This window comes from Perognathus longimembris, chromosome 7 (assembly GCF_023159225.1).
Source record: "Perognathus longimembris pacificus isolate PPM17 chromosome 7, ASM2315922v1, whole genome shotgun sequence".
In the NCBI taxonomy this organism is placed as follows: domain Eukaryota; kingdom Metazoa; phylum Chordata; class Mammalia; order Rodentia; family Heteromyidae; genus Perognathus; species Perognathus longimembris.
The window spans coordinates 13,706,122-13,732,525 of NC_063167.1; the positions used below are offsets into that span (position 1 = coordinate 13,706,122).

General features: G+C 54.3%; 1 protein-coding gene across 1 annotated transcript in view; it reads left to right on the forward strand.

Moving 5' to 3' along the window:
• Ephb2 (EPH receptor B2) overlaps positions 1-26,404 on the forward strand; it is a 158,098-nt gene that overhangs the window by 46,843 nt on the left and 84,851 nt on the right. Inside the window, exons 2-3 of the mRNA XM_048350462.1 lie at positions 15,351-15,415; positions 18,307-18,991. Coding sequence (XP_048206419.1) covers positions 15,351-15,415; positions 18,307-18,991 — 750 coding nt within the window. The remainder of the gene's footprint in view (positions 1-15,350; positions 15,416-18,306; positions 18,992-26,404) is intronic.

Sequence of the window (26,404 nt, forward strand, 5' to 3'; positions counted from 1 at the left end):
CTGCTTGCCTGGCACCCTGGCTCTCCTCCCCTTCACCAGTGGTGGATGCCAGAGCCGTGGGCTGGGAGGAGTCACCTTTACCAAGCCCACAGGCTCCTCGGGCAGGAGGTGTCATACACAGGGTGCGTGGAGGTGAGGACGGAGGCTGAGAGACTGGGAAGGGGCGTCGAAGGCCTGTGTTCCAGCCCCTGGCATGGATGTGACCCATTACTGGGTGGGGTGGGGGGTGGTGGCGGGAGGGGGAGGATGGATGTTCGAGTCTAAACCTGTGTGAGGCGGGCCTGGCCGGGGACCGGGAGCCTGGGTGTGGGGCCGCATCACTGAAGATGACCCTCAGGAGACCCGTCCTGAGGCTGGTCATCAGCAGTGTGAGCCCTGCTCCCCTTTGTATGCACAGGGCACAGTGAAAGCACCGCCACCCCTGCTTTCTGTGCCTTCCACCTCTCACCCAGCCTCATCCAGGCCCACCTCATCAGGCTCCTCCAGAAGCTCCCTGTCCCTGGATCCTCCATCAGGGTCGTCCCGCCTGCCGAAAGAGGCCAGCCCCAGCCAGCAGGAAATGGGACAGATAACTGGAACTTTAAATAAGGCCAAGGAATGCCCCCTGCCAACCGCCTAGCACTACAGCCGTGAGTCATGCCCCTCCCCCCCCATCTCAGGCTCCTCATCTGTTCAATGGGGACCTACGGCAAGTAGCTTGCACACTGTCTGGTATGTCACACTTGCTTACAGTGGCACCTAATAGGTACTCCATGGCCAGGTGTTCCACTTATGGCCAGGTGCGGTGGGTCACACCTGTAATCTCAGCTACTAGGGTGGTGGGGGAAGAAGGAATGCAAGTTCAAGATCAGCCCTGACAAAGTTAGCAAAACCCTATTTTAAAAAACAAAATACAGGCTTAGCACAGGTGCCTTAATGTCTGCAATCCTCGCTGCTCAGGAGGCTGAGATCCAGAGGATTGTTTGTGTCTTGAGGATAATCCAGGCCGAAAAAGACCATGAGACTCCATCTTCCAAATAATCAGCAAAAAGCTAAGCTAGAGGCATGGCTCAAGTGGTAGGTAGAGAGCCAGCCTGGCAATTACACTTAGCAATCACAAAGTCTGGAGTTCAAAACTTTAGGACTTCTCTCAAAAAGATACAAATGGAAGGGCTGAAGTTGTACTTCACGAGGTAGAGCACTTTGAGGCCCTGGGTTTAATCCCCAATACTACCCCCAACCCCCCAAAAAAAAAGCTCAAACTGGGCACCAGTGGCTCACTCCTGTCATGTAGCTACTCAGGAGGCTGATACCTGGAGGATTTCCAGCCTGGGCAGAAAAGTTCACCAGCTCCCATCTCCAATTAACCAGCAAAAAGCTGATCTGAAGGCATAGCTCAGGTGGTAGAACACCCTCCAAAAGCAAGCAAGTCTTGAATTCAAGCCCCGAAACCCGAGAAAAAGAAGTTTAGATTATGGTTATCATCCATGTTTAGATGGAGCTGCCTGTCCCATCTCACCCACCCCAAGGGTTCCTCTCCTTTCCTTCCTTCTCATGGATAATGAGGGGTGATGGAATCATAGGGGTAACCTCCCTCCCTGAGCTGCCCCAGTGGTGCAGGCCTTGTGCTGAGCCCTTCCGTCCTTCCTCACAGCAGATACAGCCCTCCATTTCCCAGATGAGCCTGAACGGACCACCAACCACACACCTTAACCCTGTCAGAGAATGGGCCGTCCCAGCGGAAGGGACGCTGGCCAGGCCAGGGTGGGACACGCTTGAGGCTCCCTATCCAATTTCTCAATTAGAGCCGGAATTCCTGAGCTGGCTCCCAGCGTCAGCAGGTCTGATGGGCCGCCTGGGCTGTCGCCACCAGCACTGAATTCCTGGCAAGGAAGAGCTCTATGTGAGGACTGAGCTCTGTGTGTGTGTGTGTGTGTGTGTGTGTGTGTGTGTGTGTGTGTGTGTGTGTGGTGGGGTCCTGGGGATAGCTGGGCCTGAGGTACTGAGGCCCCCACTCCCAGGGGTACTGGCAGAGTGGCATGGGAAAAGTCTACTCCTTGTCTGGCTCAAAGGGTTTAGCACAGGTCATCTGTCTCCTATCACGCCAGGAACCCCTTGGGATGATGAATGGAGTTCTGTTCACATCATCCACGAATTAACGTCCTCCTTCCTTGCCAGCATGCTTGTTACTAGTACCTCACCCTCACCGAGCCTCAGTTTGCTGATCTGCAGAACAGGGACAATCACAGATGCCTTCACCACAAGTCACAGTGCTCAGGAAATGGTAGCCATGACAACAGAGATGCTACTGGGTGGTGGTTTTGCCTCGCTCCTAGATTTTCCTCCCCACATGGGGCTGTGGGTTCCCCTTTCCTCCTCCCCCCCTGCCCCTCCCATGTCTTATCCACTCTAAGACCCTCCCTTCTTCATTTCAAGCCTTGGTCCTTCTCAGATCCTTCCTCCTGACATTAGCCATTGTGTGCTTAGCCTAGCAGTGTTACCAGCTCATTTCAAAAGCCCTGTGTCTGGCATTGCCCTCCCACCCCAGGTACCAGGCTGGTGGGAAATGGACAGTAACTGATGATGGAGATGAAGAGGCTGTTGAAGAGGATGGTGGGAAATGACTGGACAACATCCCCAAGAACCATGGGTGCTTGAGAGAAGGCAGAGCGGCATTGGTGTCCTGGGCTGTCTCATGCTTGTACCCCATGCTGCCTCCAGCCCCACTGGTGGCCTGGAGGGGAGCAGCCACTCTCAGAAAAAAAGGGGGGGTGGCGATTTGAAGTCATGGGGCCTGGATGGAATCTCTGCTCTGTTTTGACCTGCTGTGTGGCCTGGGTCAGCCCTCTGTGCCCCTCTGATCCCTAGGCTGCACATTTCCTTATCTAGGGAACGGATCGGTTACACAGGAGAATCTAGGAGCAGTTGAGTGAGGCCACCTCACCTCACCAGCCCCCTTCCACGCTGTAGAGGATGTGAGAAAAACTGTCTTTTCATCAAAGTGTGTTGCTTTGGCCTGGGGGGTTGGCTCTTGTTAAGGAAAAGAGGAACTGCTTTGGGATGAGGAAGGGTTTTTGAAATGTAAGATTTCTGTCTTAAACTGGTTTCGTTTCAAGATGTAATTACAACATGCCCCAGACTATTCAAGAAATAGCAGAAGATACTGTGTGTTTTGAGATTATTTGTGGACTGTTAACCTTATTGCAAAGCCACTTTATGTAAATACATTTTACCCTACTCAGACTAGCCAATCACGAGCAGACTGTGAACCTGATCTCAACCAATCTGAGCAGAGGGGCGGGGCCCGCTGTGTTAGGGATAAATAGGGGAGCTGCCTGCCTGCTCTGTGTGCTTGCTTGCCAGATTTTTGGTACATCGTGTGCCCTTTTGCAGAAGTAAATTCTGTCTTGCTGAGACAATTCTTTATTTTCTTGCCTATCATTTATAACAAGGAGGCCTCAGCCCTTCCTCCTGCCCTCCAAATGACTATGGGGTATGGAGCCTGCTGCAGGCTGCTACTGCTTCCTAGAGGACTTGGCTCACCCTCCTCTGCCTGCAGCATCCTTTCTCTGCCTCAGTTGTTCCTTTATCCCTTTGCCTGGCAGTGCCCTTCACAATATTTGGGGTTCAAGTCCGGTATTTTCTTGAACCCTGGGCAGGGTTAGGGTGTCACTCAGCTCTGGGAATATGGATATAATCTGTGCTTGCCTGGGATCTCCCTTACAGATTGGCATCAGTGGGCATGGCCGGGGTTAAAATCGGCTCCATTTCTCATTCAGTAGTTCCTCTGTGGGGGGTGGGGAGCTCCGGCATGGCCCAGCCCGTGTGATCTGGGAAGCAGCTGTCCTGGCCTGTACTGGCCAAGCAGGGCCCGTGAAATACACTATCTGGAGACAGAGGAGAGCCAGAGCCAGTGGCAGCAGGTCCGCACCAAGATGGCAGCCCCAGCAAGGAGCCACGTCCAAGGGTAGACTGTGGAGATACTGGCCCTCAGGGATTTGGGGACAGGAGGCATCAATGATTTAGTTTGCTTCAAATTGGGCAATTTCTTCAGTGATGGTGTCTGGATTGGTTTGTTTGTTTGATTTTTGTGTGTGTGTGTATGTATGTATGTGTGTGTGTTTCTAATTTCTCAGTACCCAGCATGTCCTGGTGTTTGACAGTTGCACACTGGCTGGGAGAGTTGTGGAAAACAGATGTGTAGTTGTGGGAGGGAGGGTTGCATGTTCAAGGATGTGCCAGTGCTTGGGTAGGGTGGGGAGGTGAATGGAATGAAGAAGGAGGGAGGTTGATTCTGATGATCAGTGGGTGGATGGATGGATGATGGGTGGGTAGATGGATGGGAAGTGGGGTGTAGATGGCCATGTCCATGAGATGCTGAATGTGTGGGTAGACAGGTCAGAGTGGTTGAGTCTAAGGTTAGGTAAGTGGTGAGCCGGAAGAGCGAGTTCATAGCTGGTTCCTTGGGTTGGGTTGTTCAGTGGGCAGATGGATATGAAGATGAGTGGGTGCCTTGTTGGGAAGTGAATGAGGAGGTGGGTAGATGGGTGGATGGATAGGTGGACAGGCGCATGTATGTGTGGGTGAATGGGTCAGGGTAATTCATGGGTACCTGGAAGGAGTCACTGGTTGGAAAGTTAGGTGGGTGAGTGGGCTTCTGGGTCAATGGGTAGATGAATGAACAGTAAAGTTTCACGTGGCTAAGTGCCTGACACCTTGCCTAGACGCGGAGGGGCGCTCCGGGCTCCCAGATTTGAGTTAATTGCTCTTCACTGGGTGAAACCAGTGCCAATTAGGCAAATAGATTGAGTCCCAGCAGGTCCTGCAGTAGGTTTGCTAATTGACTCCAACCTAACAGACCCTGGCTTGGACTCACAGTGGTCCATGTCTTATTGATTTGTAATTTACACTCTGACTCACATCCAAAAGGATTTGAGGTGGCTTATAAGATTAAACCTGCATGCGACAGGACAGCCAGAAATGGAGTGCGACAGTGAAAAGACCCCCCTCCCCCCCCAGCAGTGTGGTAAAAGAGGAGGTTGCTTGCTTTCCAGGCCCACTGTTCTCTAGCTGTGTGGTGTTAGGTGGGTTGCTTACCCTCTCTGAAGTACACACACACACACACACACACACACACACACACACACACACACACACACACACCAATCTTGGAGCGGAAAGGCTTCATGGTGAGGATGCATATACCGCTAAATGAATGGGTGGACATGGGAATGGGTAGTAGGCTGCTGGATGAGTGGATGGATGGGTGGGTGGATGGAGGTGGGCGGGTGGGGCAATGAGAGTAATAACTCTGTCTAGCAGGGCATCGTGGCCTGGTGCAGTGGTTGGTACAGCATAGCTTTGCACGCACAGCTCACGCTGTGTGCCCATGTGCTCGGCATCTGTGGCATTAACTAGCCCCCAATAGGAACTACGTGAAGCAGCAGCATCTGCAGTGAACATGTAGACTTTTCTCTTGTCATCATTCCCTGAACAGCATGGTATAATGGCTATTTGCAGAGAACTTACACTGTATTAGGTATTGTAAGTATTCCAGAGATGATTGTGGCATTTAGGAGGTTTAGTGGGGGGCGGGGGGGGGGAGGTGGGGAGAGACAAGGGAGTCCAACACCAGTGGGTCACCCCTGTAATCCTAGCTGTGTGGAAGCCTGAGGTTGGGAGCATCGCTGTTTTAAGACCAGCCAGGCAGAAAGGTCTGAGAGACTGGGTCTCGGTGGAGGGGAGCTGGATGGATGGAGTGTCACACGCCTGTGATCTCCGCAGTGACTGAAAGCCTGGGTGGGAAGCAAGATCCTATCTCAAAAGTGACCATCCGAAAAACAGGGCTGGAGGCATGGCTCAACGGTTAGAACACCTGCCTAGCAAGCTAGGTGGGTGGAAACCAAAAATACTGGGCATGGTTGTGTCTACCTGTCACCTCAGCACCAAGAAGGCTGTGATAGGAGGGTCACGAGTTCAAATCCAGCCTGGGCTGCCTAGTGAGACTTCGCCTCAAAATAACACACAAAGAAATGATACAGGAGGGTTTGTGAGGCTCCGTGCAAGTACTGTGTTATTTTCACACAGTGATCTGATCGTGTAAGGACTTGGTATCCAGACAAGAGTCTCACTGACTTTCCCGCTTAGGCTAGCTTTGAACTTTGAGATCCTCAGATCTCAGCCTGCCAAGTAACTAGGATGACAGGTGTGAGCCACCAGCGCCCAGCCACAAACATTTAGATCTCATAGACTCTGTACAGCACGGAACACATAGTAGGTGCGCAGCTTGACTATATGGTAGGATCTATTTGTTAGATATATGGGTTCACTTACATTAATTTTTTTTAAAAAAAATCTTTGCAAATTTGAAATTACTAGAGAAGTGCAGGCCGTGAGAGGCACCCCGGTGTTTCAGGAGGCTCCCAGGTTCTGTCTCTGACTCCTGTGACCCTGGGCAAGTCCCCTACCCTTTCCAGGTTCCCCATGTATAAAATAGGGCTGAGTGAACTAAAGGAGGGCTTGCTGGTCTAGGGCATTCCATCCCTGCTCCCCCCAGCCTGGTGTTCACTTTCCACCGCCCCCCCCCCCAGCAGGCCCAGCCCAGACCCCCATCCATCATCCTGTCCTTTGCGGAGGTTAAGTGGGTCCCTGAGCAGCGAATCCGAACTCCCCCAAAGCCCTGGCTGCACAATGCGGCCTGCTGTTAGCCAGCAGCCCGGCTGGCCCCGAGGATTGGGTTTCAGCCGGGGTAGCCGGCGCTGGCGGATGCCCAGGCCAGCGGCAGGCAGGCGGGGGACACAGCAGAGGAGCCAGCATGGCGGGATCTCCTCCGTCTGGGCCTGAGAAAACACGTGCAGGCCCCAGGCAGGCAACCGAGGCAGAGCAGGGCCTCGAGCGGCAGGACCGACAGGAGAAGCATAGCATTGCATTGCTTCAAGAGTCCTGGGGCAGAAGGATTTTACATTAGCCAGGTTCTCTTTCCCTCCGGCCCCAGGGCTGAGTGGGGGGGCCCCACACTAGAAAAACAAGGAGTCATCTGTGTGAAGGTTTCACTTTAGAAAAATCTAGAGGCTTCCAGAAGTTTCCTTCAGCTTCTCTGGCAGTGCTACCTTGCTTCCAGCCAACGCACCAAGACTCTCTTGGGACTGGGAAGACAGGCAGATCTCCGAGCTTCTCTGGTCTCAGTCTCATGACAGCTTGGTCACTGACAGCTCCTTCTTGTGTGGTAGCATGGCCTGGTGGCTTTGAGGCTGGACTAAAGAGGTCACGTCTTACCCTGACCCTTACTGTTCACGTGACCTTGCCGGAGGTTTTTTTTTTTTGGCCAATCCTGGGCCTTGGACTCAGGGCCTGAGCACTGTCCCTGGCTTCTTCCCACTCAAGGCTAGCACTCTGCCACTTGAGCCACAGCGCCGCTTCTGGCCGTTTTCTGTATATGTGGTGCTGGGGAATCGAACCTAGGGCCTCGTGTATCCGAGGCAGGCACTCTTGCCACTAGGCTATATCCCCAGCCCTTGCCGGAGGTTTTGATCTCTCTGTGCCTCAGTTTCCCTCTAAACTTGCTCTGAAACAATACTGATGAAGGGTCACCTCTCCACATGTTAGTGATTTTCTCCATGGTCTTTGTGTGGCCCAGCCCTTAGCATGGTGTAAAAATACCTTTGTAAGCTGGGTGTGGTGGTTCATGCCTTTAATCCCAGCACTTGGGAGGCTGTGGCAGAGAATCTCGAGTTCCAGGCCAGCGAGGGCCACATAGTAAGATCCTACCTCAACCCCTTCCCCCCCCCCAAAAAAAGAAACTACTGGCGCACACCTATAACCCTAGCTATTCAGGAGCCTGAGATCCAAAAGTCACAATTTAAAGCCAGCCTAGGCAGGAAAGTCTGTGAGACTCCTACCTCCAGTAGATCACCAAAAAGCTGGAAACAGAGCTGTGGCTCAAGTGGTAGAGTGCTAGACCTTGAGCAAAAGAGCTCAGGGATAGTGTCCAGGCTGAGTTCAAGCCCCAGGACTGGCACAAAACAAACAAACAAAAAAACCCTCACTGAAACAGACTCTTTGCACCCAGAACATCCCTTGGTCTTCAGAGCAATGCACAGAAAGCAAGGAGTTGTCACTCACTCTTCACAGAGCTAGGACTTTGTTATGTCCTGGCTCCTGGCTGTAGCCTCTTCCTGGTATTTCGCATTTGGGCCCTGGAAGGCATGCTCTGCGTCCCGGCTACTGGCAGTCTAGGTCAGGTCTCCAGGCTGTGAGAGGCTGGGACAAGCCCCATGCCAGGTCGTTTGGTGCCTGGGCTTTGGCCTACTGCCTACCCTGGGGCAAAGGTCTCTGGGTGTAGCGTCAAGCTCCTCCCTCAGCTGACCCCCCAAGTCTAACATAATTTCCTCAGAGCCATCCTGGGAGCAGCTCCCCGGGCCTCCTCAGGAATGTGCCATAGTTCCCTGCTGCCTGTGGAACAAGATCCAAACTCCGTAGGCTCATGTTCAAGGCTCTCCATGTGTGGCTTCCTCGGTGCTTCCACTGAGTGTTTTGATCCCACTGTGGGTGGCACGTGGTCCAGAGCCTAGGACTGAGAGCCAGCCCCAGGTTCTACCATTGCCCAGCCTTTCCTAATCCTACTGGTGCCTCTGCCTCGGCTGTTCCCCCTCCAGGGCACGCCCAGCCCAGATCCCACCACCCTCCCAGATGCCTTTCACATTCCCCGCCAAAGCTCAGCTCTCTTGCTTGCTCCGTGTCTCCTCGCTCTCTGTGCATCCTAGCTCTCACCCAGACCAGCCACTCGCTCTGCCTCTCCCTGCAGTCAGGGCCTGGGAGCCATGTCTGTGTACACACACACACACACACACACACACACACACACACACACACACACACGAGCACCCTGAGTAGGGAAGGTACTCAGTGAGTGAACATGACTTTGCTGGCTGACCATGACGTTGCTTCCTAACCTAGCCAGCGTGGGAGAAGTCAAGGACAGCTGCCAGGGAGAGGGAAGGAGCATTAGAGAGCTCTGTCTTGGAAGAGAAGTTAGCAGGAAGGGCCAAGCATTCCAGGGAGAGCATTGTGGAAGGGTCAAGGGCTGGACTCCCTCAGCATGTAGAAAAGAGGGGTTGCAAGGAAGTAGTTGACCCTGTGTCCCTGTTGACTGGACCCTTGTGTAAGGAGCTAGGACTCTGTGCTTGCAGGAGAGACTGTGAGTAAATGCATGGATTTACCCAAGCCACAGGCTCACACCTGTGGTCCTAGCTACTTAGGAGACTGAGATCTGGAGGACCACAGTTTAAGGCCATCTTGAGCAGAAAAGTTTGCCAAATTCCACCTCCAAAATAACCAGCAAAAGGCAGGGTTAAAGGTGTGATTCAAGTGGATGAGCCCCAGTCCAGCAAGCCCCATGCCCTTTGTGCAAAGCGCAGTATAAGAATAAAACAAACTTCACTTAGCTGCCACAAGCAAGTTCAAGGTTTCTACTCTGTGCCGGGCTCAGTTCTCAGTGCCCAGTGCCCAGGACACTAATGGGTGGACAAGACCTTACCTAGAGTGAGGCCCCCAGGAACAGCTGATCAACAGCATTCACTCATATGACCACTTCCTTCTCACCATGACACTCTTTGGTTGGGTTGATGGGTTTGTGCTGCTGCTGGGGCTTGGTCTCAGGGCCCCACACTCTTGCTTGGCTTTTTTTGCTCACGGCTGGTGCTCCACCACTTGAGCCCCTCACTGTTCTACTTCTAGCTTTTTGGTTGACTCATTGGAGATAACGGCCTCGCAGACCTTTCTGCCAAGATGACCATTTTCTTTTTTTCAGATGCAGAAACTGAGGCCCAGAGAGATTTGGCTAGCCTACAGTTCACACCCTAGAAAGTTCCAGAGCCAGAGTTCTTCCTAGCCTGTCTGTGCCCCCAGCCTCTGCCGCCTCCTCCCTCCTTTCCCCACCCCCACCCTTGCCCACACACATACATGCGTGCTTGATTGTGCTGCTGTCTTAGAAATAACACCAACGTGGCCTTGAACCCCGGCTGCCTGTGTGCCCTTGAGCAGTTTGCGCCTCTCTCTGTTTCCTCATCTATAAAATGACCTTGACACCAGCATGGATCCCACAGGTGATCATGAGCCTGAGATGGCATTCGGTGCCAAAGCCCATGCTGGGTACTTAAGGAAAGTTACAGCCCAAGACCGGGCACACAGGGTAGACGGGGAGCTGGGGGTAGCCATGCCCCCCTTCCGCCTGAGCGCAGGGGGCCTGGTGTGGCCCCCTCCTGCTGGCCGAACGCTAACGACTTCAGTGTGTCTCCCCTCTCAGCTCAAATATTTCTGAAATGCACACTACTCCTTCGCACGTAGCCGGAGGGGCCGTCGGCCTCCCCAGCCCGTGCAATCAGGGCCTCCTGATTGCTTTCTTCTGTGCAGTCTCCGGGAAGGAAAGGGGGCGCGGCACGGTGGGGCTGGCCAAGCCCGCTCCCGTGGCCCCAGCCCTGCTTTCCCCTGAGGAACGGGCTCTGGGACTGGGGGGCGAGGGGAGGCAGGACCCGCTTGCTAGCCTGGCTGCTAAGGAGCTGTGCGGCCTGCCTTCTCTCTCCTCACATGCTCGTGGGGGGGGGGGGGTCTAGGTGGGCCAAGTCCTGGAGACTGGGGCGTCAGGAGGGTGGGAGGGCATGTTGGCTGCTGCCACGAGCAGGATGGTGGTGGGTGGCACCGGCAAGGCTGCCAAGGACATGGGCCGCCAGGCAGGGCTCTGCTCTTGGCTGTCAGCACACCAGCCCCTCACTTACCCCGACCTGGTTCCCATAAGCCACACTCTCCATCCCCTCTCTGTCTTTGTCTCTGCCATTCCCTAGGCCTGCCTTGCCGTCCCACCCAGTGTCAGCTTCCGCTCCAGTGCCGCTTCCTCCAGAAAGCCCTCCCCGCCCTCCTTGCTTGCCCCCTCCTCCCACACCTGCTCCCACAAAACCCACAGAACCCAGGGCACTGCTAACCACAATCTTTGTCATAGCCACAGGGTGATCAGTTATCCATGCAGTGACCGCGGCCTCCCTGGGTGCAGGTCTGTCACTGTCACTGCAGGGTTGGGGACATTCCCAACATGGATCAGGTTGACAGAGCCCGGTGGAGTCAGGTTGACAGGTTGACGGAGCCTGGTGGAGTCAGGCTGACAGAGCCCAGTGGAGTCAGGTTGACGGAGCCCAGTGGAGCCAGGTTGACAGGTTGACGGAGCCCGGTAGAGTCAGGTTGACGGGGTCCAGTGGCCCCCAAAGAGTGGGAAGTGAAGTAATGTTAGGAAATCTGCCTATAACGAACGATTTTAATTGTAATGGTCCTGTGTTTATTTGCGTGCTCTTCATGGCAAGTGATACTGGTTTTCCACTCCTCGTGATGATGACTTCTTTCCTCTTTAAAATGCACTTAAGAAGAAGAAGAAGAAGAAGAAGGGAAAAAATATTTAATTGGATGAGAAACAGTAACTGAGTCATCGTGCAGGTTGAGATGTCCACATGGATAGCTCCGGGCTCCAGGCTGGGCAGCCCCGATGGCACAGGACAGGGCCCCAGCAAATATTCCAACCTGGCAGATGGGAACAAGGGGGCCTGCTAGGTGCCAAACTCTGTGTTGAGTATTGGGGTGCAGACCCCACCCTTTGTGGATGCACAGACCATAGCATGGGAGAGGGCGACAAACAAGGGGCAGTTATCACTTACAACACCTATGACTTCTGCAGGCCTGTGAGGCCAGCGACTGCACACCCATGGAGTAGGGTGTGCTCAGGAAGACTTCCTGGTGGAGGTGACCTGACTTGGGAAGTTTGCTGGCGCCTGACATTCGGGCAACCACAGCAGACAAGGAAGGGAGAGGATCAAAAGGGAACAGTACTGTGGGTGGTGAAGGGGCAAGAGAGAGCACCACCCAGTCTGTGCTCCCTGTGAGTGGGGTCGGCAGGTGACCTTGCATAGATGCCCAAGCCTCTGCCAGCCTCTGTTTCCCCATCTGTGAAATGGGGCAGGGTCCAGAGCTCTTGGCATTGTTGTCAGAGTGTTGGTGAGGGTTTCTGGCTCCTGTGGGGCTCCAGGGGGAAGGAGCTCGCTCTCCCTTTGTAGATTTTTTGTTGGAATGAGAGGGGAGATGTTAGGCGGTGGGGTGGGGGGAGAAATGAAGTTCTGGTGGCAGAGTTGGGAGGTGGCTTTCTGAACCCATCCAGGTTCCCTGGGGGCAAGATCGACTCCAGATTCCCCTGGGTAGCTAACGGTGTTGGACTTTGGTGCTCAGCTTGAGAGGAACAAAGCAGAAAGTCAGGCATCCCAGGAAAATGACATCAGATGGAGGCTGTGGCCGTCCAGCAAGAGGCTGATGTTTGACAGATGTTGGCAAGGGTGACTTTGGGGTGGGGTGGGGTGGAGGCGGGGTAGTTAGGCAGACGGAGCTGGAGACTCTTGGCCCTGCTTCACTTCCAGGGGCCACCTAATGAGCCCAAAAGGAGCGGCATGCATGCAGCTCTGGGTGGGCCAGAAGCCACTCTGTTTCCTCTAAGAATAGCTGCCACGTCTTGAGAGCCTGCTCAGTCCAGGGCTCCAGGCTGATCTGCTCCCCTCTCCTTGAGCCTGCCTATTCACACCTCAAGGCCATCTTCCAGATGTGGAAACTGAGGCTTCGTGTGAAATCAAGGCTGCAAGGCAAGCAGGCGAGAGAACCAAGGTCTCTGCTCTCCAAGCCTTGTGCTCCGCACACCTGCCTCTTTGTAGGCCTGGGAAGGCGGCGGCAACATTGAAAAGTGAAGGGGAGCCAGCAGAAGAGCAGGCAGAACCCCTTCCTGCCCCTACCCAGGGTGATGGCGTTCAGGAGCCAGGCTTCCAGGGTTGGCCTGGTGGGAGGTAGCAGAGGGAACACTGCATCTCTGCCCCTAGCAATCCCACCAGGCACCTGGGTGTGTCTCATTGCATCTCGGTCCCTCCCTGTGGGTGAACCAGCCACTCTTTTTATCCAGTTTCTCTAACCATCTCCCCTCTGCTTCCCCACCCAGCCTATGGTTGCTGCCACCCATGGCCTGGCTCCGAGGGAGCCCAGGTCTGAGCCCTAATGTTGTGTATGCGTGGGTGTGCGTGTGCGTACGCACAAGCCTGTGCATGCCACAACTCAGGGCCTAGGCATGGTCCTTTAGCTTTTGTTTTCTCGCTAAGTTGGAGCTCTACCACCTGAGTCACACCTCTGGCTTCGAACCACAGCCCTCCCATCTCAGCCTCCTGAGTAGCTAGGATTACAGGCGTGAGCCTTTTGGCAAGTCATTTGCCTTCCTTCCCCCCCCCCCCCCCCCCCGCCCCTGCCCAAGTTTCCAGCCTCAGTTCCAGCCCCTCCTTTTTCTGGGCATGGAACCTTCTAGTAGTGCTTATCCTCTGGGTCAGCTCAGGAATCCAGCCAAAGGGTGGGGGCCACCTGCTTGGCCAGCTCTCCTCCCCCCTCCCCCCCACCTCGACCCCGCTCTGTCCCCAGGAGAGTCTCCTCTCTCCCTTGTTCCACATGGCTCCCAGCAGCTGCCCCTCAGGCCCAGGCAGAGAGCCCGGCTTGGCGCGTCTCTGGCTGAGGCCGATGAGAGAAAAACAGGTTAAAAGTTCACCCCTTGTTCTCTCCGGGAAGAAAAATCTGTAGCATTCGGAGTGTGAAAAGGAAACTTCTTTCAGCTCCAAAGCTGCATAATAGAACTTCCCCCCAATTTACCATCAAAAAGATGCCCTTGGCTCTGGCTCCACCGTCCCTGGCACACCCCCTCCCCACGCCAGCCCCGAAAACCCGCTAAGGGACAGTGACCACAAACACAAGCCTCGGGCGGTCACAGAGCGCTTTTTGTCAGCTCTCAGATCTGACTGGGGTCACCTCTATCCGAGGGCTTCCTCCCACCCTGCCCTCCGCCCCCCCCCCCACCCCGTGCCCCACCAGAGTTCCTACCCTCATTACCTCCCATTTGGATCCAGGCAGCCTGGACCCTGGGCACCCTGCCCCCAATCTCCTGGCACGAGTGCATCCAGCCGATACCATCAGAATGATGGGCTCATATGCCTAGAAATGTAGAGGTGAAGAGGCAAGATACCCACAACCTTGCCGGAGTCCTCCTCCACTGTCCTCTCTCCACAAACAGGCTGTTGGGCCACACCAGGGGCTAGCACCTCAATGAATGGTGTTCCTTTTCTGGTGAGAAGCGTTCTGTGGCCACAGTGTGTGGGGATTGATTAGCGATGCCTGCACTGGGCACAGAATTAGAGCCTAGCAGTAAGCAGGCCTCCCCCAACCTACCTGCTTGCTGAGCTAGCTGGCCATCAAAGTCCAACTGTGACCTAGGTCTGTCCCCCAACTCTCATTTTTATTCATGCCTGGACTCTGTCCCCTCCCCCAAAGTAGTTTAGGAGCCCCTTGGGCTGGGAAGGGGTACAAGGAATGAGTTCTGAGCCTGTCATGGGGTGAACAGGATGCCTAGGGCATCGTGGCCCTCCATCTCCCCAAGCTATGAGACTCCTTCCCTGCAAGTTCTAAAGCTGACCTGAGTCTCCTGAACCCCTGGAGGGCATGTGATAACAGCACCCCCCCACCCTTCACCCTTACCTCACCACCCCTTGACTGAGCCCTGGGGAAAAAGTCTGTGAAATACCAGAGGAAAACTGATGGATGGGGCTCAGGGGGCTGAAGGGAAAGCCCCTCCTTTATTGTAAGCTGAAACACCAACAGATAACCCAGTCAGCAGGAAAGTTTGAGAGTTTGGTGGTGGCCTCTCTGGAACTCACCTAGGAGACCACCAGAAAAGGAGGGAAAAGCCAGTACTTAAGAGTTAATGGGATGAGCTGGGCACTGTTGGCTCATGCCTGTAATCCCAGCTACTCAGGTGACTGATCTGAAGATCGCAGTTCAAAGCCAGCTGGGGCAGGGAAGACTGCGGGACTCTTATCTCCAATTAACACCCATAAAATCAGAAGTGGCACTGTGGCTCAAGTGGTAGAGTACTAACTAGCCTTGAATGGAAAAGGCTTAAGGACTGAGCCCGGGCCCTGAGTTCAACCCCCATGTCTAACAAAAGAAGAAAAAAACATTAGTGGGATTGATTTTTTTTTTAAAGAGTGATTGACTGGGAGCAGTGCTGACCAAGCTGGAGTTAGGCCTAGAGAGGCAGAACCAAGAAATAGAACCCAGTGATTGGCTGGGTTGTGGGAATGGGTGAGATGCTTGGATGAGGAGGTGGGGTCTAAGATTAGGGAGTCAGGTACTAGCTTGAGGCAATGGAAGAGGGCCTGCTCCTCAAGGGAGGGCCTGGAGGAGAGAGAGGGTCTTAGGATGGGGCTGGATGATTGACAGCACTGGGAGGCGGAGCCGGTGGTGACTCTTTTCTCTCTCCACAGAAACGCTGATGGACTCCACTACGGCAACGGCTGAGCTGGGCTGGATGGTGCATCCCCCGTCAGGGGTGAGTCTGTGGCCCCCTAACCCTTCTTGATCCCCCAGGATTCCTCTGGCTCTGCTGCTGGGTCTAAATATCCCCTCACATTTCAGCCCCCTTTCCCCCTCCTTAAGGGCTCAGAGCCAGACATTCACAGCCCCACCCTCTCAATCCCCTCCTATTGAGAGTGTACCCGTTCCCATGACAACAGGCTGGATGCTTCCAGCCTTTATCCTGGGGAATCCTCAGGATGAGGCAGAGAAGTAGGTACTCACAGGGGCCCTGTTTCAGATGAGGAAAGCTAAGCATCACCTGCCAAGTGCCCATTCTGTGTCTGATCGTATCGAGCACAAGCACCCTTGTACACATCGCCTCTAATCTTCCCTCTCTGAGAGGAAACCAAAGCTCAGAGAGGTGCCAGGTTTGGTTTGCTTGGAGCTGCAGATGGAACACAGGGCCTCATACAATGCTAGGCAAGCCCTCTGCCACTAACCCCTACCCAGCTGAGGCTCAGTTGGTGTCTAGAGCTGTAACCTGGCTCTCTCTAGGCCCTCCCTTGGCATGTCTGTGCTGCGAGCTTTTTGCAAACATGCTCAGGCACAACTTGCAACTCTTTTTCTCCCTAGCACTTGCATGCACCGAGGCTGTGGGGTTAGATACCAGACCCTCCCATGCTGCCCCAATGCTACTCTCCATTGAGGACAGCTGGGGTGGGGCCATTTCCTCTATCTCCCCAAGCTTTGGTTTCCTCATCTATGGAATATTGATAACCATGTACCTATGAGGTTTTCCTGCATAGCACCTAATGTAAAGCTCGGTAGGGGTTGGGACCCAATAGAGGAGCTATAATAATTATCACCATCATCATTGTCATCAACTGAATGTTTAGTCCTCTTCCCTCTGGTCTCAGGGGAGGGCCCAAGACTCAGAGCCCAATCCACCCTTTCCTTCCACCCCAGCTCCTCAGCTGCAGCTCCCTGGAGCTGCCCCCGCCCCCTCCCCAGGCCTCACTCTCAATAGGCAGGGCCCCAGGGTCAGCCCTCTTTCTATGGCTCTTTCTTGTCACCAATTTTCCATCTGGGAAGATGGCTGGGCCCACAGCCCCACCCTGCCAGTAATGAGGCCAGGCTGGGCTGCAGGGCCCCCGGACGCAATTATTTGGGGTGTTTGGGCTGCAGGGCCTCCGCATGTTAATTAGAGAGAGGGGAGAAAGGCAGAGTGCTCTAATTAAGTGCTCTAATTAAGTTTTGAAGAAGAGCAGCGATTGTAACAAGGGGCTGACTTTGTCACATGGTGCCACCAAAAAAAAAAAAAAAATTAAATGCAATGTAGGAAGCTTCGGAGCTGCCATTGAAGTCGAGGCTGGCCCAGCTGGGCCTTGTGCGCATGCACTCACCCAGTGCAGCCTCCACTCGCCCAGAGCCGCTGAGTGGCCAAAGGACAAAGAACCCTACTGGGAAAGTGACACCTCTCCTATCGCTTGCCATCCCCGCAGTCACATTTGGAAATTGGGGAAACAGAGGTCCAGAGAGAGAGAGAGAACTGATGACTTATCCAAGGCTGCATGTCAGAATAGCAGTACTGTGTCCCAAGGCAGAATGGGCTGCGCTGGGCAGCCCGGGTCTGGAATCCCACTTGTCTGGTCTCTACCTCTTCAACCCTTTTTGGCCTGAGCCCTTTTGGGTTTGGCCCAGGGGTAGCCAGCCTCATGCCAGGGCTACACAGGAGGAGAGGAGAGGGCCTGCAAGTTCTCCGAACCATGGTGGGGACAGACCCAGGGGCCCCACGCCTTCTGAAGGCCCGAGAGGAAGTTGGTGAATGCAAGCACAGCTTGCAAGGACAGCTTTAGTGAGGTTGAGCAAGGACGTTGGAGGCCTGGGAGTGTGACATCACAAGCCAAACAAAACCAGTTAAGACAAGGCACTCAAGGAAGGCACAGAGGCTGAGGCATGAGGACAAGCTCTGTCAGTGAATCTGCAGTGCAGGGACCACACAGGCCAGCGCCCTTCCCAGCTTCCCATTGCCAGCCCAGACGCTAGGTCAGGAAACTCCACAGCTGCTGCTGGCTGGGCTGTGGTCACCCAGCCTGGGACACAGTGAGGGGCTGAGGCTTCTTCCTCGGGCAGGAGGGCTCCCTAAGGAAGGACCCTGACTCTCCTATCCACCTCCATCAGCAGGGGTGGGGAAAGGAGGGCTAGGAGAGGCGTAGGGGGTTGAGAATTATCTTTAGCCAGGCACTAGTGACTCCTTTGTAATCCAAGCTACTTAGGGAGCTGAGATCCGAGGATGATGGTTTGAAGCCAGTCCAAATAGAAAAGTCTAGAAGACTCTTTATCTCCAGTTAACCAACAAAAAGCTGTACGTGGAACTGTGGCTCAAGTGGTAGGACACCAGTTTTGAGCAAAAAGCCAAGCGAGATCAAGAGGCACTGAGTTCAAGCCCTAGCCTGGCACACATACATGCACAAGAAAGTCTTCCTCTGTCAGACTGGGAACTCCCACAGGCAAAGGCTGCATGCCCAGAGCACTCAGAGGGCAGAAGTTCTGTCTCCTCCACACAAGCCACCTTCTTCCATCAGAAGTGGCTCCCTATGGGCCAGGCTCTCTCCATTCCCTCTTCTGGGTGAGAGGTGCCTGAAATCTGTGACTCTTATTAGATGAGCAGACCCTGACAGCTAGGACCACGTCTCTCATGGTGACTAGGGGAGTGCTAAGACCCAGGCACGTGCCTTTCCCATCTAATTGGTGTGTCAGTCGTTAGGCGGTGGAAATTCCTCAGGGTCAAGGCTACGTCTCCCCCATCAGACTGAGAACTCCCTCCATTAGCAGACTGGAGGATCCCAAGGGTGCCTCCTCCCTCAGACAAGCGTTGGCAGGAGGCTGAGCCCCTCCTCCACCTGACTCGCATTTCACCCACAGTGGGAAGAGGTGAGCGGCTACGACGAGAACATGAACACCATCCGCACGTATCAGGTGTGCAACGTCTTTGAGTCGAGCCAGAACAACTGGCTACGGACCAAGTTTATCCGGCGCCGTGGCGCGCACCGCATCCACGTGGAGATGAAGTTCTCCGTTCGAGACTGCAGCAGCATCCCCAGTGTGCCGGGCTCCTGCAAGGAGACCTTCAACCTCTACTACTACGAGGCTGACTTTGACTCAGCCACCAAGACCTTCCCCAGCTGGATGGAGAACCCGTGGGTGAAGGTGGACACCATTGCGGCCGACGAGAGCTTCTCCCAGGTGGACCTCGGGGGCCGGGTCATGAAAATCAACACCGAGGTGCGGAGCTTCGGGCCTGTGTCCCGCAGTGGCTTCTACCTGGCCTTCCAGGACTACGGGGGATGCATGTCCCTCATCGCTGTGCGTGTCTTCTACCGCAAGTGTCCCCGCGTCATCCAGAATGGCGCCGTCTTCCAGGAGACGCTGTCCGGGGCCGAGAGCACATCGCTGGTGGCAGCCCGGGGCAGCTGCATCGCCAATGCGGAAGAGGTGGACGTGCCCATCAAGCTCTATTGTAACGGGGACGGCGAGTGGCTGGTGCCCATCGGGCGCTGCATGTGTAAAGCGGGCTTCGAGGCTGTGGAGAATGGCACCATCTGCCGAGGTAAGGGCTACGAGGGGATGGGGCGGGCTGGGGTGAGATGGGGCAGTGTCCTTCAAATGCACACACTCTGGTGTTGGCTGCAGCTCGGGCCTGTCAGCTAGGGCTTGGGCTGGCGAGGCCTGGAATTGACCCCAAGGCTCTCTGTACGGGAGTCTCCAAACCCACCCACTCACCATTACACAGCAGGTCCTGAACTATGTACAGTCTCTGTGGATGTGACTGGAGGTGTACCAGATGTCTTGAATTGGTCTGAAGATAAAAGCTTTTCATTTTAATTATGGTAATTGCTTCTGATGGCCAATGGTGGCTTGTCTCTTTCACATATAAGAATGATCTGGATCTTGTTTTAAGAAGAATGGGTATCATAATAAATTGCATCGAGGTGTTAGCATTTATTCATCTTGTCTAACTCTCATCAGCCAGTATAAGCCAGGATGAGCTGAAGTAACAAAACAGTCTGTTTATTTCTTGCTCAGTGCGCCTTACCCTTCGTGAGCTGACTTGGTTCTCCTCCTAGCTCCGTGTGTCATGACAAGAGAAAGGAGAGAGAACAGTGGATTGAACATCCAGAGTGGCCCATGCCTCAATCCTCTGCTCACTCCATTCCAGTGGTCAAAGCCAGCCATGTGGTCACCTCCAAAGGGGAGGAAGGGACATTCTTACTGCAAGGCAGACATCAACAATCTCTCCTCCTGTGTGCCAAGCACTTATAGGACGTTACTCACTCAATTCTTACTGGAACCCTCCAAGGGAAAAGCACCGTTTTATATGAAGTCAAGGCCCAGAGGAAAATGAGTAGGGTTCAAACCTTGTCTTCTTAACCATTTTTCCAGCTAGCTAATTTAGGGGAATATTATGTGAACAGTAGTACAGGCAGTACTTGCATGGGCCATGGCAAAGAATCTAGAAGTGGTTTATAAATTTAAGAGGTTCTGGAGGGGGTAAGAAAGTTGTGGAGACAGCAAGGCTTGGCTTCCAACTGTAGTCTGGCCAGTTATCGGCCCTGTGGCCATGACCATGTGCAAAACCCTCTTTCATAGGGCATGTAGAATACGTACAGCAGATTCTGGCACACTAGAAGTGTTTAATAGGTGTTAATTAAATGAGATGTGATGTACAAAGCCCAGCCTTGAGCATTATGGGCCATCAAGGTGGGAATGACGTGGGGGACTCAAAGGCTTCCATGCCATTTCCTCTTGCCCTCTCCACTGGAATCCAAGGTTGGGGTCAGATCCTTGGGCATCCCGAATGCCAGGGGAAGCCTTTGGACCTCGTTCCAAGAGGCCCTGGGGAGCCAGGGAAGGTGGCAACTCTGGCTAAAAGGGCCGGCTTCTTGGGGAAGGTAACAAGCCATATGGTTCTATTACTATTATTGTTTTATATTGATTTCTTTATTTTTGTGGTGCTGGAGATAGAGCCCAGGGCCTCATGTCCGCTAAGCAAGGGCGGTACGACTGAGCCACATCCCAGCCATGAACAAAGGTGATCAAGTGCTGAGCTCGTGCTCATAGGGACTGCTCAAGCTGAGATTGGCACAGAAAGTGACAGAAGGCCTTCCAGGGGAGGGGACATTGGCACCGAGTCATTGGGAAGAGGGATGTTGTGTGGTCTGTATGCATAAGGCATGGGAACAGGAGTCAGCGCGGCTCCCTTTGGACTCCCATTATACAGGCATGACCCGAAGGCTCGAGGATGGATTTTGGAAGCAATGTCACGGAGAGAGTGCTCAGATGAGGAGGTGTATTTACAATTCTCTTGGTGCTTCTTTAACAAGGCACCCCAAGACTTAGCAGCTGGAAACAGCAAACCTTCATGGTCTCATGATCCCTGAGCACTGGGAGTCTGGGTGTGGCTGGGGTGGAGAACTGGGGCTTAGTCTTGGGTGGCTACAGGCAGGTATGGGCTGGAGCTGGGGTGTCACGGGGAGGCTGGCCATGCTGTCTGCGTGGCCCCATTATGGTTGTTAGCACACCTCTCAAGTGTGCAGTGACTCACCCAGAGAGAGCACGTGAGACAGAAGCCACTATCTTTATCTACTGTGATCTGATAAATGGCTTCACCTCACTTCCGCCATATTATCTTCATTCAAAGAAACTCCACCTTCGTCCCACACTGGGGAGGGGAATTCACAGCAACTCAGACCGCAAAGGCCTGGAGCTGAGGCCTTGGGTCTCAGGGTCACAGCTATCCTCTTGAGTATTGTGGATGCGACGGCACGAGGGCCTTGTGCTCAGCCCCAGCTTCCTCTGCTTCTTTATTCCCAGGCCTGACAGCCAGCCCAAGGCCCAAGGCCCAGGGTCAGCCCAGTCAGCTACTGGCTGCACCTGGGGTCAGTTAGAGTCAGAGAGCACAGAAGGACCCCACAGCTGCCGCGGTCTGTGACAGCCACCCAGAGGCGAGTAGCTCCAGCCCGAGCCCTGCAAGCTGTGGAGGGCTGGAAATCGGAGCCCAAGGGGAAGACCACAGCCCAGCCCCACCCTAAGGGCAGGAGAGGACACAAGGCAGGATCTTGAAAGGACTGCTCCAGAAAAGTCTGCTTCACAGCCAAGCACAACTTAACAGGAAAAACCCATTGCTTTGCTGATAGAGATTAGAGAAACTAAGGCTGGATGGAGCCCCTAGGCAAGCAGGGAGGGGTGAGCAGAGGGGAAAGAAAGCCCTGGTATGAGTTTTTTTTTGGGGGGGGGGCCGGGACAGAGATGGTCAGCAAAGGGTGGCTAGTTCCCTATGCAGTACCTCATTTATGAAACTAAGGGATGAACTGAATTCAATCTGTCCTGCTTCCTTTGGTGTCTGCCGTGTGCAAGGCACTATGGGAGAAGACAAGCGCACACTGAGTGGCTACTGTATGCCAGTGAGCCCTGGAACCAGTGTGTATGTTCAGAACCTGCTCAGAGCCAGCACGTCCCAGGTCTGGGCCATACGGAAGTGGGCAGGGCAGGTAGATGTGTTGCTGCCTTCCCGGGGTTTTTCCATCTGTGGGGGTAGGTGGGAATGACATAGGAGAAAAATGAATGAGGAGAAAGAGACTGATGGATGAAGCGGGGAACCCTACATAACAGGAGAGCTCGAAGAGGACCACATCAATAAAGTCCCACTGTGACAGGTGGCATGTGCCCAGCCAGGTGGTCATAGGAGTAAGGGGTAATTTAGTGCCCAATCTGGGCCCACGCCAGCCATGCATCTGCTGGTAAAGACTTCTTTCCGGAGACCTGCGCTCCTTCCTCACCCCAGAATCACAACCCATAGGGACTTCTCTCTCTGCAGCTCCCACCTAAGGCCACAGTAAAGTAGTCCTGCCTCAGTTTCTCCAAGCTGTACCTGTATCCTCATCTCGCCTGGTTTCCCAATTCCCCACTTCAACCCCCCCTACTTTGCCCTGCCTGACGGAAGCCCCAGCCTAGCTGCCTTTGGGATCCTCTCCTCCTCTCTCCCTGTCCCTACCCACATCTGCAGAGGGCGGGGACAGGCCCAGTCATCGCCATGGTGGCAGGTCTTCCGCACAGCAAGTAATGGGACTTGTGGTGTTGTGTTTGGACGGGGCGAGGGGCTGTGTGCCAGCGTGGGGGGCTGCACACACATGCTCATTCTCCAGCCCCAGCCAGGACTCCCCAGTTCACAGCTGCTGGCATTGCCCACAGCCTCCCTTCTTCCTCCAGCCCTGCCCTGCTCTGCAGCCGCAGCCTTGCTCTCTCCGCAGCCCCGGCCCCTCCTTGACCTTGGCCTTAGCGACCTGGTCTCAAACTCTAATGGCTGTGTGACCCTGGGGTGGTGACTGGTCTTCTCTTGTTTTTGTTTGCTCATCTGCAGGACAGGTTGCCCAGATGCCTGAAAAAGCTAGGAAAATAAGAACAAAGGCTTACGAACTCTTTTCTTTGGTTTTATTGCCGTTTAAATTTTAATCTTAATATATTTTATGGCTTTTTTTTCTTTTGTGCCAGTACTGGGGCTTGAATTCAGAGCCTGGGGGATTGTCCCTAGCTCTTTCTGCTGAAAGCTGGTACTCTACCACTTGAGCCACAGCTCCACCTCCAGTATTTTTATATCTCAGCCTCCTGAATGATTTTTTGTTTCGTTGTTTTTTGTTTTTTGTTTTCCCTGTTGTGGGGCTTAAACTCAGGGCCTGGGCGCTGTCCCTGAGCCTCTTTGTGCTCAAGGCTAGCACTCTACCATTTGAGCCTCAGTGCCACCTCTGGTTTTTGAGTAGTTTATTGAAGATAAGAGTCTCACAGGGACTTTTCTGCCCAGGCTGTCTTCGAACTGTGATCCTCAGGTCTCAGCCTAGGATTACAGGCATGAGCCACCGGCGTCCTTCCTCATGGATAGCTAGAATTACAGGTGTGAGCCACTAACACCTGGCCAAGCTTTATATTTTGAGAAAAAGATAGATTTTCCTGTATCACAAAAATAAATACAAAAAGGAGAAAATTAAAATGGCCTGTTAAACTACATTACTCAAGCTAATAATGCTCAAAAACTGGTGTCTGGCTTTCTGGGCAGATTTATGTGGGTTTACATATATTGATTTTTTTTTTTTTAAAGAAAACAAGCTGTTAGAACGACACGAGGGTTTGTTGTTATTGTTGTTTGTTTTATGTCCACCCCCATGAGGATAGAATCCAGGGCCTTGCACCACAACCTGTACCCCCAGTCCCTGAGGACCGTTGATGCCACATTTCACAGACATCCCTCCAGGTGCTGTGAGAGCGACGACATCATTTTGGGATGCTCTTGGACTTTCAGGAGGTGAAGGAACTGCGCCCGCTGTTGATCAGCCTGCAGTGTTTTGCCATCTTAAACGCTGGGAGAGAGCGCAAGCGGCTCTTCTGTCTTTGCCTCCCAGCTTGTATCTGCTTCGGATACATTTCCAGGCCTGGAACTGTGAGGTCAAAGGGCACGGACTTGCTTTAAGAGCTTTGGACACGCATTGCCAGACCGCCCTGCAGAAGGGCCCCCCCCCCTCCCGCCGCCGCCTCCCTGCGCCCGTTCCTGGTTCCCACACGCTCACCAGCAGGGGCCATCACTAAGCCCATGTCTTTGTTTTCTGCTTTACTCCCAGAATCCCCCGCTTCTCCAGCCAAGGGAGGGAGGGGCCCCTGGGCCAGGGTCTTCTCCATGCCTTTGAGATGGGGTCCTCAGCCAGCCTGGGGGTGGCCTCCTTCCCACCCTGCCTCGAGCCCCGCTCTGCCCTCTGAGGCTGGACCAGCGGGCCCAGATGTGGCTGGGGGAGTGTGTGGGGGTGGGCCGCACCCCGCAGGGGTGAGGCAGAGGGAGGCTGCCAGCTGGCAGAGCCTGCGCTGGCTGGGGAGAGGGCGCGTGTGAGGGTTGGAATGCTGGGTGGGAGAGGAGACGCCCGGCCTTTCCAGACCCCCAGGCTTAGGTCAGGCTGAGACCACACAGACCAGCCTTTGGGGAGAAGGGCTGGGGGTTGGACAGGGACTCTGGCCAATGCACTGGAACTGTCCAAAGCTCCATACCTTCCCCCACCTCCCCTTTCCCACCCACCCAGCCCATGGTTCCATGGACATCAGCCTTTGAGGGGACAGAGATGTCTTCACAGAGGGCTAGAGCCTGACCCCCCACACTGGGTGCCTCGTAGAGGCCTGGCACCAAGAGTCCTTGGAAATATCCATCATGGCCCCTGCCTCCAAGAACACTGGTCTAGAGAGACCGACTGACACTTTGTGGGCAGCAAAGGTGCAAGGGGACAGGCGTCAGGGACTGTGGGAACGGATTGTATCTGCCAAGAAGAGGGACCCCTCAAATGGGAGCTGAGCGAGCAGTTACCAGGTGAAGCAGAGGCCATGCAAAGGCCCTGAGGTAGCCACAGTAGGTGCTCCTGGGAGGGCTGGGCTGGCTTGCATCCCCCCCTCCTCTCCTAGTCAGCCAAATGGGAAGGATCTGGGTCCTGTCCTGCCTTGACAATTCTCTCTGGTCTTGATGTTCTTAGTGGTCTGGGCAGGAAGTAGTGGATACTTTTGGCTCCATCTAAGGGCGTGTTCATTTTGCACTCAGATAATACTTGCCTGGCAAGTAGTGTGCTCCAGTCCCTGGAGCTCCCCACTAGCCTGGGGCCTTTAGGACAGAGAGGAGAGAGAGTTGGAAGGTTTCTTGGTGGAGGAGTCATTTCCTAGGAGACCTGGGAACACAAGGGCAGGAGGAGAAATCAGTCAAAAAAAAAAAAAAAAGGGTAGTTGGAAATGATGTCAAGTTTTTTTTCTGTTGACTCCAGACCGGGTGCAGCCATTGGGGAATAGGAGGGGAAAGAGCAAAAGGGCACCCAGGGCTTCAGTTCCACCACTGACAAAGGCTGGGGGAGGCAGAGGCTAGAGGAGGTCCCGAGAGGCGGACCGGGCTGGGGCAGGAGGACCCGTGACTTCCTGTGGGCCAGCCCTGTCCCACAGGGGACACTTGCTTCATCCTCTTGGATTTTTCCCCCCAGTACGGGGGCTTGAACTCATCAAGGCCTGGTGATCTTGGCCTACCTTTTTCCCCTCAAAGAGCTCCAGGCCAGCGTTTCCCTGGTTAATTGAGGATAAGAATCTCTCCGATTTGTCTGATTTAGAACTGGAGTCTTCAGATCTCAGCCTCCTGAGTAGCTGGGATGATACCCATGAACCACCAGCACCCAGCTCCATTGACCTTAGTGGCTCCATCTCACTGACGAGTCTGGAGTGGGTGAACAAGCTGCCCGAGGCCACACAGCACTGAGTCTCAGAAGCAGAAATTGAAGTCTGGTTTTTCTCCAACTTGCTGGGACAGCTGGGAGAAGGTCAGGGGCAGAAAGTATCCAGCTCCCACCCCGAAGAGCCTATGGGTTGAGCACTCTTGGTTTCTTTTTTTTTTTGGCCAGTCCTGGAGCTTGGACTCAGGGCCTGAGCACCGTCCCTGGCTTCTTTTTGCTCAAGGCTAGCACTCTGCCACTTGAGCCACAGCGCCACTTCTGGCCGTTTTCTGTATATGTGGTGCTGGGGAATTGAACCCAGGGCCTCATGTATACGAGGCACTAGGCCCTATCCCCAGCCCATTCTTGGTTTCTTATCTGAGAGATGGGGGCATTGAACCCCGCCCTGACCACCACTGATGACTGAGATGACCTAGAGATGGCAGAAGCCAAAGGTTTGACAAAAACTGTCCAAGCAGCTCATGAGGAGGGCTTGGGGGTGTGGGGGGCATTCACACACAGGGGGTCCCGGAAGAGGTCTTGGGTGAAGGGAGGCAGCAGGCCTACTGGGCCTTGAAGGGACCAGTCTCTTCCTGTCCAGAGAGGCATGGGCAGGTGGCGTGTGGTCCTCAGGAATGGCTTCGTGGTGAGGAGCGGGGAGAGAGGGGGCACACGTGAGACCCCAGGGAAGGAAGCCCACGCTGCCAGACTCTGGCCAGAGAGAGATGCACCCCACAGTCCACACCTAG